This window comes from Solea solea, chromosome 10 (genome assembly GCF_958295425.1).
Source record: "Solea solea chromosome 10, fSolSol10.1, whole genome shotgun sequence".
In the NCBI taxonomy this organism is placed as follows: Eukaryota; Metazoa; Chordata; class Actinopteri; order Pleuronectiformes; family Soleidae; genus Solea; species Solea solea.
This window is the reverse complement of record NC_081143.1, coordinates 1,390,193-1,405,033: the sequence shown is the minus strand read 5'-3', so window position 1 is coordinate 1,405,033 and position 14,841 is coordinate 1,390,193. Positions and strand designations below refer to the sequence as shown.

General features: G+C 40.2%; 1 protein-coding gene across 1 annotated transcript; it reads right to left on the bottom strand.

Annotated features, from left to right (window-relative positions):
• Window positions 1–471: 471 nt before the first annotated feature.
• LOC131466650 (syntaxin-3-like) lies at window positions 472–14,350 on the bottom strand. The gene is made up of 10 exons (XM_058640047.1): window positions 14,004–14,350; window positions 9,792–9,866; window positions 9,564–9,663; window positions 7,577–7,651; window positions 3,776–3,846; window positions 3,500–3,608; window positions 3,352–3,425; window positions 2,857–2,991; window positions 2,650–2,760; window positions 472–2,209 (listed from the first exon to the last, which is right to left on the bottom strand). Exons 1-10 carry the CDS (start codon window positions 14,031–14,033, stop codon window positions 2,132–2,134), a joined length of 858 nt encoding a protein of 285 aa, XP_058496030.1. The 5' UTR covers window positions 14,034–14,350; the 3' UTR covers window positions 472–2,131.
• Between the last annotated feature and the right edge of the window lie 491 nt (window positions 14,351–14,841).

Below are 14,841 nucleotides of genomic sequence, written 5' to 3'. Positions count from 1 at the left end.
AATGCGATTTAAGTGATTTTGAACGTCACATGAGTGTGATTTTGTTGTCCAATGTCCAAGTATTTTTGGAAACTGCTGGTCTTTTGGGATTTTCATGCTCAGCCAGTTCTAGGCTTTAATAGTGAATGGTCCGAAAATGAGAAAATATACAATACAATGCAGTTATCTGGGAGAAAAGGCAACAGTCGCATTATCCAGGTATGTTAGTCCGACTAAGACTAGCTCGATATTAGTCTGACTAACGTGTTTACATGACTTTAAGGAAACCAAATGATTGTCTTAGTCCGACTAAAATCAGACTTTTAACATGCATGTGAACGCAATGAGTCACTCAAATAACCAAGGTCATTTGTTCTAGGAAGAATGAAGTGGTGGATATTATATACTGCCATTTTTATATATGCTAACAAGCGAAACTGGCGAACATAGTGAAAGTGTCTCAATGTAAATGATCACTCACAAGCAAAAATAAATAATGGGTTCATTTTTTTATTTCCGACAGAGCAAGAAAAGACATGTTTTTAAAACAACAAAATCATTTCCCCTATAAAACTGCTACAAAGTGTAGAAACGCAGTCGCACTCTGTGTTTTCACTAAGTTTCACACAAACTAACAGTGACTGACAAAGCCGTGGCTGACCTGTAGTCCTGACCTTTTTTCTGACCCGTTCCTTTGAATCCACACTTACAGAGCCACAATATCCACCATGTTTTATTTAATTTTAAGATAATACAGTTGTAGTTCTTACAAAAGAATTAGGAAAAAACACACATACACATCATAAAAATGAACTGAAATAAATACAAATAAAGCAGTAAACACTCCCAAGGCAGTGTCAGTGTGGCCTGTGTGTATCTCTACTCCTAACCATTCAGAATGTATCTTCTCAGGTCATTCCTAACTTTGACTCTGTTCAGGATCACATACAGTCGTTTGATTGATTGATTAATATCCAGCATGATAGGAATTGTAATATTACATGTCGTCAATAGCACAAGTATTGGAACAGTAGCATCACAAGTTAAAAGAAAACAACAACAAATCCACGTAAGTAAAAATTATGCTTGTGTCAATACTTATGATAGTGACTTGATTTTACTCATTCCAGCGATATATGAGATACTGGCTCATATACAGCACTGACCACAGCCTGAAACATGGAGGGTTTGCTCTCACACAGAGAAAATCATCATTTTTAGCTTGCAGGGACACAGTAGCTGTTTTGTGTCACTTAGAACAAATGATTTAAAAGTTTGACAGTTACAAAATGATATATTTTAACTCACTGATGGAGGCAGCGATGGATCAGCAAGCCTCTTGTCCCTGTTGGCTAAAATCCTTGATTTTTACTATGGGATTTGGTGCGGGATTGTGAGGGCTTTATAAACAGCTAGTTTCCAGTCAGAAAAGACCGTCTGATGACAACTGTAATGTTATGTGATATTAAAGACTAAAGCTGGTGTAGAGTTTATGGGATATGTCTTTTTTGAAGTGGCTAAAATCTGTTTTTCCAGAGCCATGACTGGCAGTGCACCAAGGGCACACGTGGCAGAGTCGGCACCGAAATACAGCAAATCTGAAATCTCCCTTTGATATTGCGGGTCTGCAACGTATTTGTGGAGGCAAACCTGAATTCCTCCAGGTGTGACAGCTTTGTAAAAACTGAGAGGTTTTTACAAAACTGTAAAAAAAACGTCGGCCAACCAGTGAACAAAAACAAACAGAGATAATGCAGCGACGAGGACAGACTGACGTGAGATTTAAATATCCCGCCAAACTTTTAACCCGTCTTCTAGTGGCACCATCACATTCACATAATCTAACGCCAACCCTCCTCAGTGTGAATAGACACATCCTGCACCCGATGCCCTTCAAATTCAAACACAAGAGGCCAAAACTGACACAAACTGACGTTTATCCTGACACATGAGCAAAGCATCGCTGAAGCCGAGTTCTACCTTTGAATGAACTGCTCTGTTATATGTAACCATCTGAGAAATGTGATGTTCCTCTCTACCTCGTTATCCTCTACTCACTGGTAAAAGACATTTTGACCTCAACGTCACTTTCTAGTTTAAAAAAAAAGGCTAAATAAAAATATATATAAGTAAATAAGTAAATAAAAGTCCTCTATTTGAAGAAGCTGTAGACGAATGAACCGAGGATGATGGTTAGAATCACACAGCAGCAGAAGATCATCATTTGTTTCTGCAGAACGAGGAGAAAAGGAATTCAGAGACGTGATGTTAGCGACATGTTGTTGAGATGATTCTGTCTTAAATAAAGTAGTATGTAAAGGGTTGAGTGGACGGATGTTTGATGCAGCCCGATTCAACACAATAAAGTCATCCATGCAGCCGTGATGACTGTTAGACGTCTAAACTCATTTTAGTTAACTTGTAAATATAGAAGTTAAACCCAAATTGTACAGAATCCTATTCCTCAAAGTCAGACTAATATTGTGAGTTAGAGTCAATGAGTGCATCTGTCATCTTATAAGGTGACAGAACAGGTCAACCATCGCCACCTAGTGTAGCGGAGGTGGGCACACTTTTTCCCCGCTGACTGTACATGGAAGATGAAAACGAGCGTCACCACCTGGAAACAAATGAGCACAAAACATCCATGTCAGCGCTGGATCCACTCACCCTGCGCGCCTCCTGCTGGAACTTTGCTGCTTTCTTGGTGTCGGCCACCGCCCTCTCTACAAAGCCCACCGATTGGTCCATGTTGCCCTCGATCCTGTCAATCATGCCTCCCTACAAGACGGAACAAAGCACAGAAGCACAGTAAGACACATTCCTCGGCAGAGCAGGAACCAACAGCATGAAACTCCACCCAGCCAGTTCATGTACCTGGTTCTCCACCAGCATGGCGATGTCCACAAACATGTCATGGAGCTCTTTGATGCTGCTCTCCAGCCTCATGATGTCTTTGTGACGAGCCTCGATCTCGTTCAGAGCCTGCTGGTTGATGTTCGACGCCATGACCTGGAGCGGGGACAAACACAAGACAGACAAAGGAAATTAGAGCGACAGATGGACAGACGAGACATTTCACACAACTGCACAAACATTCAGACATTTAGTCTTTTCTGAAATGGATGTTGGACTCTGTTGGAAACTGTTTGAAACACACGGTGGGCACAGTGTGAGTTCCCCCTCCGAGGAACTCACACTGGCATAAACAGAATTGTGTCATCAGCATACATGGACACAATTTGACCATTAGTGCAGACAGAGTCACATCAACAGAAAAAAATCAATTGTAATCCGAGTCACTTCAGCCTGGTAATCTGAACGTAATCTGATGATAGCCTGATCTCCACGGCGTCTCCATGCCTGTCTTACCCCGGCAGTGAACACAGCCGAGTTGCCTCCCTCCAGCATCTCCTCCAGCTCCTCGTCGGTCGTCGCTTTCCCCGCTGTGACGTACAGAAGAAACAGTTGTGAACACATGACTGTTTTTGTCTGGTTCCATTAATCAAGCGTGACTCACTGATCTCCAGTTGTCGGGCGATTCTCCCTTTGCTCTTATCTCTGAAGTCAACCTGAGCCTCGTTGTACTTTGTCATCACCTCAACAAACTTCTTGGCCAGGATGGCATGCTGGGAAAATAAATAACGTGCAAACAGTCCTTAAGACCAAATATGTCAAATATTGTGCTTTGTCAATGAAGGGCTCTGGTACTATGTTCTTGTGAGTTCATTTGTGTGTTCTACGTCTTAAGAAAACACTCAAATGAAATGAAATATCATGTCATCTGGTGTCGGACCTGTGACTTTCGTATCCTGAGGTCAGCTGACGATCGCTCATCTGCGTTTGACTCGAGCTGCCGCTCAATACCTGAAGCACAACAAACACAACCACAAGAGAAATATGACACTTTTGAATCAACAGTAGGGGAGACTGGGGTAAGTTGAGCCAAAGGGTAAATTGAGCCATCCCTTGTTGCTAGGAAATGGTAAAAAACATTGATCATGTGACCAAATATTTAGGAGAAAGGCATCATTTCATGGAGTCTGTGAAGGTAAGAACCACATGGGTAAAGTGGTTAGACATTTATTTCCAAAAAAAAAATTTTCACTCTTGAAAGTGAATTTAGTCTATCATGAGAATTGTGTTTAGACTCAAATAGATCATTTTAAATGTGTTTTATACATCAATTGTGGTATCTATGTGCTACAACACCAGGTCCTATACCTAGCATAAAAGTGCACCATTTTAGCTGTCGGGACTAATAAAGGCAAGGTTCTCTCCCAGAACTACTGCCAACCAGCCAGCTAGCTGAGAACGTTCAAGCAAACTCAATTGAAACTCCAAAAATTGTCACTCCGGCAGTTTGCCCCGCCCCCTCCTCTGCCGGCCTGCCGGCCCTGATTACACACACCTGCTGACAATTAAGCCATGTGGACTTTAAAAACTCTCTGTTCCCCTGTGTCAGTGCCAGTGTGTTTTCGCCCATGCCTGATCACCCGAGCTCCTCGTCACAGCCACAGATGCCACAAGTTCTTGATCGTCTTTGTGAGCGACACTTTTCCTTTGTAAGTTTTCTTAGCATAGCCTGTAAGTTAATACCTTAGTTAAGATTTATAGCCCCTTTTGTTTTCCTCCTTGGGAGAGATTTTCTGTTTGTTCATTTTCACAGCTTTTTAGAAAACTCCAATCACTAGGATTGTGACTTACGTTTTATTAGTTAGGCTGAGTAGATCCAATCATTTAGATTGCGTTTTGTGTTTGACCTCATTCTTAGTTAGTTATAGATCGCCAATCAGTAGGATTGTGCTTTGAGTTTGTTTTCGTTTTGATGTGCTTAGAGCCTTGTTTTTCCTCCGTTTGGAGAGTTTTCTGTTTAAGTTTAACCATAGTCTGAGTTTTGTTTCCTCTTCGGAGTGATTTTTTGTTTCCACGTTTATAGTTCCGCAACGTTTCTCTTGAAGAGCGTTGCGCTCCCCATTGGTTATAGTTTTTTATAGCTACGCTTTGTTTTCCCTCAGTAAGAGGATCTGCCTTGTGTTTTGTTAAGAGTGCCAATAAAGACAATTAAAAGGCCTCTGCGTCTGAGTCCTCGCTGATCCCTCTTGTCAAAAATATTATCGGCGTCATTGTTAAGATAACTTTTTTCCAGGAATGGATTGGCTTGAGTTATTCAAGAACCGACAACATCTATGACACCAGAGGCCACATTGGCAAGGGCCACATTGGCAAGGGCCACTGCCTTCGATGAACACAATGTCACTCTGTTCTTTGATAAGCTGGCATCAGTGATGGACAGGTATTTGATGCTTGATGTGAGAAATCATTTTTGTAGTCTAATTAGAAATGAATTTGTCCTCTAAAATGTAAAATCTGTACACAAGTTCCCTCCGAACATGATCTATAATATGGATGAGACAGGCGTAACAACTGTACAGAAGCCAAAGCAAATTGTGACACAGATGGGGGGAAAAAGCAAGTTAGCTCAGTCACATCTGGTGAAAGAGGAGAGCTTGTAACGGTAGTGTGTACTGTCAATGCAACAGGGAACACAATCCCCCCCATGTTCATATTCCCGCGTGTCAAATACCATGAGCACTTTATCAGATTAGCACTGACTGGATCAATCAGGACTGCAACAAAATCTGGTTGGATGAATGAGGAGGTGTTTTGCATGTACCTGGAGCATGTGATCCAACAAACAAACTGCTCCAAGGATCATCCACTACTACTGATCCTTGACAACCATTCGGCACACGTCTCACTGAAGTCTGTGGAGACAGCGAGGGAGAATGGGATCGTGATGCTCACTTTGCCACCTCATACATCCCATGAAATGCAGCCCTTGGATGTATCGGTCTATGGGCCATTCAAGACATATTACAACAAGGCCTTGGACAGTTGGATGCGAACCCACCCTGGACAAACTGCTTCCATTTATGCCATCCCAGAGATTGTGCATGAGACCTTCCTGTCAGCAATGACACCATGAAACATCCTGTCAGGATTCAGGTCCACTGGTATCTTTCCTTTCAACCGGGATATCTTCCCACAGGAAGCCTAAGCACCATCCATGGTCACAGACAGACCCAACCCTGACGAGCAATCTGACCAGCCATCTACCTCAGCTGACCTACCAGCACCAGCACCTAGTGTCACAGGACGTGAGTCATCATCTCTCTCAGCCATCCACGATACGTATCTCCAGTAGAAATAATGCCATTCACAAAGGTGACGGCAACAAAGCCTAAAATAAAACATACACAGGTGAAGACACGAATCTTGACTGACACACCTGAGAAGTTGTTGTTGGAAACAAATGTGTTACTAGTCCATAAGGCATATGGCTCAACTTACCCCGCTCCTATGCTCAACTTACCCCATACACGGGGTAAGTTGTGCCACAAGACACAACTTTTTTTGGACATGCTATATTATCGAAACAGTTATGTTTACACTCATTGTGTTTGTTTGAAGGGATACACAACATCCTGAAATATATGCAGATATATTAGTTAGCGACAAAACTATGATTGCCTTGATGTACTGATCCTAACTATGAAAAATGGCTATAGTGGCTAATAGTCTATAACTAGGGTCAGGTACACAGTGTGAGTACACACACGCACACACACACAGATATGCAGTATCTATGACACAAGTGAAGATGATGCTTGTGAGTTGAGAATGAATCCCTGACAATGTTGTACACACGGACTGAATCTCACAGGGTATTTCATGACGTGATCAGAGATACATGAGCTACATTCTGTGATCATTCATGTTTCCAGGCTATCACACTCCTTATAGCAGATGATACTTGTAGTCTAGCTCCAACACAAAGATAGACGCTAACTAGCTCAGATAGATGAAGGCTAGTTAGCCCAGAAAGATAGATAGATGCTAACTAGCTTAGATAGATAGACACTAACTAGCTCAGATAGATAAAGGCTAGTTAGCCCAGAAAGATAGATAGATGCTAACTAGCTTAGATAGATAGACACTAACTAGCTCAGATAGATAAATGCTAGTTAGCCCAGAAAGATAGATAGATAGATAGATGCTAACTAGCTTAGATAGATAGACACTAACTAGCTCAGATAGATAAAGGCTAGTTAGCCCAGAAAGATAGATAGATGCTAACTAGCTTAGATAGATACACACTAACTAGCTCAGATTGATAAATGCTAGTTAGCTCATAAAGATAGATAGATACTAAGTAGCTTAGATCGATAGACGCTAACTAGCTCAGATAGATAAACACTAGTTCGCTCAGAAAGATAGATAGATGCTAACTAGCTTAGATAGATAGACACTAACTAGCTCAGATAGATAAATGCTAGTTAGCTCATAAAGATAGATAGATGCTAAGTAGCTTAGATAGATGGACGCTAACTAGCCCAGAAAGACAGAAAGACAGATTGTATATAATGTTTTATGATTTAGAATATGCTTTGTTTTCCCCAGGATGACATTACGCTCTAACTCCATTTCCCATTTTATTCTGTTTTACTTGTAAACCACCAGTTATTGTAAAAGCTAAATAAACAAACAGACAGAACATAAGCTTTAAAAGAGAGTAAACAGTCAAAATACTGACTCTTGAGTTTGTTTCTTGCGTTGTTGGCCGCCTTCTTGATCTCATTGGTAAGCGCTTCAAGATCATCTTGGGTTTCTGGAAGAAAGAAACAATGAATGAATGAATGAATATCTACATTATTTCGGTGACATTCATATGAAAGGTAAACATGAAGCAAGGTCATTTAACACAAATGTGCCGATAACAAAAAAAGCAACAGGCTTTAGTTTTGAACCAAAGTTAAATAAAGGAGAGAGTTGTAGCTAATTATATACAATTGCTTGTGCTGTTTGCTAAATATTAACAGGTTGTTTTAGTATCAAACTGTAAACCTGCATGGATCAAACTATGTTTTCTGTTTTTTTCTATTTTCTTTTCTGTATCATAATCCTTTATATGATTAGATAAACACAAGTATCGCATTGTTATTTATGTTATTTTATTTCTTTATTTTTTATTTTATTTTAATTTTTAATTTTTATTTATGTTATTTTATTTCTTTATTTTTTAATTTTTTTTTATTTTTATTTATGTTATTTTAGATGCTGTCATGCAGAGGGGAACCTTCAGGGCCAACGTTAATTCTGGACCAAAACATATGAATATTAAATAAATAAATTATATATACACATATATATATATATATATATATATATATATATATGTATGAGTGCTGAGAGAGGTTGAGAGAGCGGTGTGGCTAGCTTGATAGCATCGCCTTTGTCAAGGCGGCCTTTCACAGAAAAAATTCAAATAATAAAAAATTAACTCCAGAACTGGAATTAAAAGAAAAGGTTATGAAAGTGGAAAGGTATTTCAAGATCGAAAATTCTTATTAGTTGGAGACGTGCGCACAGGGCACCGGCAGCTGCACAGTGAAAACTACGGGCTGCACTTTGACTTCTGCAGGCTCAAGATTGAACTGACAGTCCTATACAAACTTTGGCAAACTTTGAGGCCAGGAGCCTGCTGCCCTTTCTGACACTTAACGAGCTGACTGACCCCTCACCTGCCTGGTGCTGGACGTCTTACTCGGCTCTGAATCCAATCAAGACCAGTGTTGGGAAAGTTACTTTAAAAAAGTAATTAGTTATAGTTACTCAATACGTGTTCCAAAAAGTAACTGAGTTAGTAACTGAATTACTCTATAGTAAAAGTAACTGGTTACCAGGGAAAGTAACTATTTGTGTTACTGTTAAAAAAAAAGTTGCTATATGTCAAAGAATTTGGATTTTTTTGTGTAGTTTTCACAAGTCAGTTGAAATGAGTAGAACAGAGGTGTTTGTACATAACTTTCTATATTTATTGCACGTCGACAGACAGCAAGATGTTTATCTTGCACTTCAAGTATTATCTTTGTAAGAAAAGTAAACAGTTACACCATATAAAGTGCATTTAACCCGAGCAAATTAAATCAAACTCTCTCAACCTGAGACAACAAAAGTAAACTTTTAAACAACAGAAAAGTGTGTTTAGCTCTGTAGTCTTATTCATAATTAAATAAATCAAACTCTTGTTTTTGGCAACTAACTTTGTAGATGCGTGTGCGCTGTGAGATGCTTCATTAAATTAGAATTGCTTACAACGGATGTCGACAAAGTTTTTGCTCCGGGACATAATGTACACATTACATGTACGTTCTTGCCTTTGATCACAATGAACTTGAAGAAGTGATTTTAAATGCCAACTTTACATCGGAGTCCTAACTCGCCATCTCTGCTGCTTCATCGATTCTCTGTTTAGCTGTTGTGTGTGTGTGTGTGTGTGTGTGTGTGTATGTGGTGCGTATGCTGGAATGCGTGAAACGTGACTCTGCCTTGGTCAATCATAATCGCTTACCTCGTTATTAACCCGCCTCCTCACTAGCTGTGAGTCAACGTACTGTTGCTTTTTTCCGCAATTATTTATTTTCACTGCAATGACGGCTGAGGTGAAGGCCCAGCTGTAGTGCTCACGGTTTTGCCACTGCTTTTGTGTGTGTGTGTGTGTGTGTGTGAAGTGCAGTTACTCTGGTCAGATGTAGGGGCCGCCAAAATGGTGGAGTAGAGTTTTTTGATTTCTACGACACTCCCGTCAATCTTGTCAACGCTGATTCGAATATCTTCAGCCTGGGAACGCACACAAACACACGCACACACACACACACACACACACACACACACACACAAAAACACTATGTTGAATTCTCACTCATCTGAATCCAACATTATTTTTTTATTTACAATAAACAGAATACCTGAGCAAAGAAATCATCCATGAAAGCTTCATTCTCCATGGAAACCTCGATATCATCAGGTGCAGCATCAGTCGTCTGTGAAACATACACACACACGCGCACGCACACACACACACAGGTTAGTACACTTTTTCAAACGAGGCCCTGAGAGACGGATTTTCCATTTTCCCAGACACTTAATCATCACAACCTGTGATTTATAGCATCATTTACTGGTGCAAATCAGATCCCAATAAAATCCTGTATTATATGATCATTTAAATGGAAAACAAGGACTTAACACTTGTGTGTTTAATGGGAGAAGACGTAACCTCTGTAACCACTGTAACCACTGTAACCACTGTAACCTCTGTAACCACTGTTACCACTGCAAATAATGTAACCTCTGTAACCACTGCAAATACTGTAACAACTGTAACCTCTGTAAACACTTTAACCTCTGTAACCACTGTATCCTCTGTAACCACTGCAAATACTGTAACCACTTCAAATACTGTAAACTCTGTAACCACTGCAAATAATGTAACCTCTGTAACCACTGCAAATACTGTAACAACTGCAAACACTGTAACCTCTGTAACCTATGTAACCACTGTAACCTCTGTAACCACTGCAAATACTGTAACCTATGTAACCTCTTTAAATACTGTAACCATTGTGACCACTGTAACCTCTGTAACCTCTGTAACCACTGTAACCTCTGTACTGTAACCTATGTAACCTCTTTAAATACTGTAACCATTGTGACCACTGTAACCTCTGTAACCACTGTAACCTCTGTAAACACTCTAACCACTGCAAACACTGTAACCTATGTAACCTCTTTAAATACTGTAACCATTGTGACCACTGTAACCTCTGTAACCACTGTAACCTCTGTAAACACTCTAACCACTGCAAACACTGTAACCACTGCAAATACTGTAACCTCTGTAAATACTGTAACCACTGCAAATAATGTAACCTCTGTAACAACTGCAAACACTGTAACCACTGCCACCTCTGTAACCACTGTAACGACTCTAACCTCGGCAAACACTGTAACCACTGTAAATACAGTAACCTATGTCACCTCTGTAAATACTGTAGCCACTGTAAACACTGTAGCCTCTGTAACCACTGTAAACACTGCAAACACTGTAACCACTGTAACCTCTCTAACCACTGTGACCACTGTAAACACTGTAACCTCTCTAACCACTGTAACCACTGTAACCTCTTTAACCACTGTAACCACTGTAACATCTTTAACCACTTTAACCTCTGTAACCACTGTAACCTCTTTAACCACTGTAACAACTGTGACTTCTGTAAACACTGTAAACACTGTAACCACTGCAAATACTATAACCTATGTAACCTATGTAAATACTGTAACCACTGCAAATACTGTAACCTATGTAACCTCTGTAAATGCTGTAACCACTGCAAATACTGTAACCTATGTTACCTCTGTAACCACTGCAAATACTGTAACCTATGTAACCTCTTTAAATACTGTAAACACTGTAACCTCTGTAACCACTGCAAATACTGTAAACACTGTAACCTCTTTAACCACTGTAAACACTGCAAACACTGTAACCACTGTAACCTCTTTAACCACTGTGACCATTGTAAGCACTGTAAACACTGTAATCTCTCTAACCACTGTAACCACTGTAACCTCTTTAACCACTGTAACCACTGTAACCTCTTTAACCACTTTAACCTCTGTAACCACTGTAACCTCTTTGACCACTGTAACAACTGTGACTTCTGTAAACACTGTAAACAATGTAACCACTGCAAATACTATAACCTATGTAACCTCTGTAAATACTGTAACCACTGCAAATACTGTAACCTATGTAACCTCTGTAAATGCTGTAACCACTGCAAATACTGTAACCTATGTTACCTCTGTAACCACTGCAAATACTGTAACCTATGTAACCTCTTTAAATACTGTAAACACTGTAACCTCTGTAACCACTGCAAATACTGTAAACACTGTAACCTCTGTAAACACTGTAAATACTGTAACCTATGTAACCTCTGTAACCACTATAACCACTGCAAATACTGTAACCACTGTACCCTCTGTAAACACTGTAAACACTATAACCACTGTAAATACTGTAGCCTCTGTAACCACTGTCACCTCTGTAACCACTGCAAATACTGTAACCTATGTAACCACTGCAAACACTGTAACCACTGTATCCTCTGTAACCACTGCAAATACTGTAACCTCTGTAAATACTGTAACCACTTCAAATACTGTAAACTCTGTAACCACTGCAAATACTGTAACCTCTGTAACCACTGCAAATAATGTAACCTCTGTAACCACTGCAAATACTGTAACAACTGCAAACACTGTAACCACTGTAACCTCTTTAAACACTGTAACCTCTGTAACCACTCTAACCTCTTTAACCACTGCAAATACTGTAACCTATGTAACCTCTTTAAATACTGTGACCACTGTAACCTCTGTAACCACTGTAACATCTGTACTGTAACCTATGTAACCTCTTTAAATACTGTAACCATTGTGACCACTGTAACCTCTGTAAACACTCTAACCACTGCAAACACTGTAACCACTGTATCCTCTGTAACCACTGCAAATACTGTAACCACTGCAAATTCTGTAACCACTGTAACCACTGCAAATAATGTAACCTCTGTAACAACTGCAAACACTGTCACCTCTGTAACCACTGTAACGACTCTAACCTCTGTAAACACTGTAACCACTGTAAACACTGTTACCACTGTAACCTCTTTAACCACTGTAACCACTGTAACCTCTTTAACCACTGTAACCTCTGTAACCACTGTAACCTCTTTAACCACTGTGACCACTGTAACCTCTTTAACCACTGTAACCACTGTGACCACTGTAACCTCTTTAACCACTGTAACCTCTTTAACCACTGTAACTTCTGTAACCACTGTAAACACTGTACCTACAGCTTTTGTTTCATGGACCATATCATTGTCAAATGCAAAGGTTGGATAGATTCCTCGTCAACTGTCTGCTGAATAACAAAAGGCTTTAAGTGTCGTTCAGCAGCCATTTCCAACTGTAAACTGAAGTTTGTGTCGCTTGTAAACCGGCTCACTCTCCCACACCAAAGTCCACAGAGAAAATCAGCGATTTAACATCACAGGACACAGGAATTGTTGATCCACTGCTGCTTCCATCACTAAGTTCAGATGTGTTATTTTGTCACTTCAGTGTTTGAAACTCTTTGTCCGGCTTTATCTCAGTGACACAAAGTGAACACACGAGGCAGCAGAGCACCAGCAGCTCCTGTGTCCCTGGGAGCTAAAAACACTGATTTTCTCTATGGACTTTGGTGCTGGAGGAGAAAGTGGTTCAAAACTGCAGTTTCTAGTGAGAAAAGGCTGAAAAGGTGAGAAACTTCTTTCTTATGATAGCAAATACTTATTTACTTCAAATACCATCAATAATAATTAGAAATTTACCTCAGTGACACAAATTTGACAACCCACACAGCAGTAGACCAACAGCTCCTGTGTTTTTCTTTATCCTCTACTAGGTTCCAGTCTGGGCCCCCCTAGGCCTTTGCCTTGGGCCCCTAAAATTCCCTTGTAACACCCCTGTATAAGGAGAAATTTCTCTTCTCCGAGCCTCAGTTCACCTGCAGGTGGTTGCGTGCTGTGGTCACGTGACACCACCTGCAGGTTAAATGAGTGCACCACTCCGCACGCCTCACACGAACCTCACGTTACCAAACTGCTCAGTGCCGCACAATTAAACACATTTTACATTTCATTAAAATTGTTATATTATGACAATAAAACGAGAGTAAATGCCACAAAATATGAAAAATGAAAGCTGATATGATCTCCTTTTGTGTTGTGCTTTATTTTATACGATTTTGCCAAATTTAGATGATCTATGTCCTGTTAATGTTTGTATTTTCTGAACTAGATTGGCAAATAAAAGGGTTGAAAAAAACAAACCAACTGAAAATCGGGATCATTTTTAACAATACAGGTCAACTTACACAAGTTCCTTAATATAATAATGGAAAATCAGCTTTTATATTGTTTTTATCAAAAAAAAATGATATGCAGAGTGTGTTATGTGAAATTATAAAGTTCATTATATTAGTCAGTGGTGTTTCCATACATACAGAAATCCACTGTGTATAGTAGTACACACACACACACACACACACACACTGTGCCCACCTCCTTCAGCTGAGCCAGTCGGTCCTTCATCTTGACGAGTTTGAAGAGAAACAGATTATCTGATCAATCTGACCGATGATTACGACGACCTCGCAGTTCCTGGAGAAGAAGTCTCAGTCCAGACTACAGCAGCTTTTAAAATGGCTTCAAAGTGAGCCCAGTGGACATGAACAGCTCCTTCAATTAATCCAGGAGATCTGACCTGGGGTCAGCCGTCAAAGCCAGACAGACAGACAGACAGACAGACAGACAGAGAGCCCACACCTAGGTGGCAAAGTGAGGTAAAATACATCAAATATTAATGATAATATTATCAAGAGTAGCAGACCACAAGGCGCTGTAGCTGCTTGGCTGCTCCTCTCTGAGCTAAGATGTGTGGTCAACCAACCTGAGGCTCCAGTAAGCCTCTAAGAACGGATTAGGACAATAGTACTCAGGATGATAAACCGCTCTTCCTGTCACCTCCCACTGCTGCACGCTGCACAGAGCCTTTTACAATACCACACACATCAGTCAGGAGAGAGTTGTGAATGTATTGCAGAAAATGTCTCATAAGGATGTTTTATGGAAGTGCATAATTAAAAAAAATAAAAAAAACATTTTTTCTGACTGGAAGCTGGAGTTTGAGTCACTCTGAAAACCGCTCACTCCCTGCACCAAAGCCCACAGAGAAAATCAGTGAGTTTAACTTTTCTTTAACAAGCACGCAGGAGTCGTTGAGCCACCGCTGCCTTCATCACTAAGTTCAAATGTCTTATTTTGTCACTTCAGTGATTAAAATCATTCATTCTGAGGTATCTACTGTAAGTGGCACAAACTGACCGAATGAGGCAGTCAA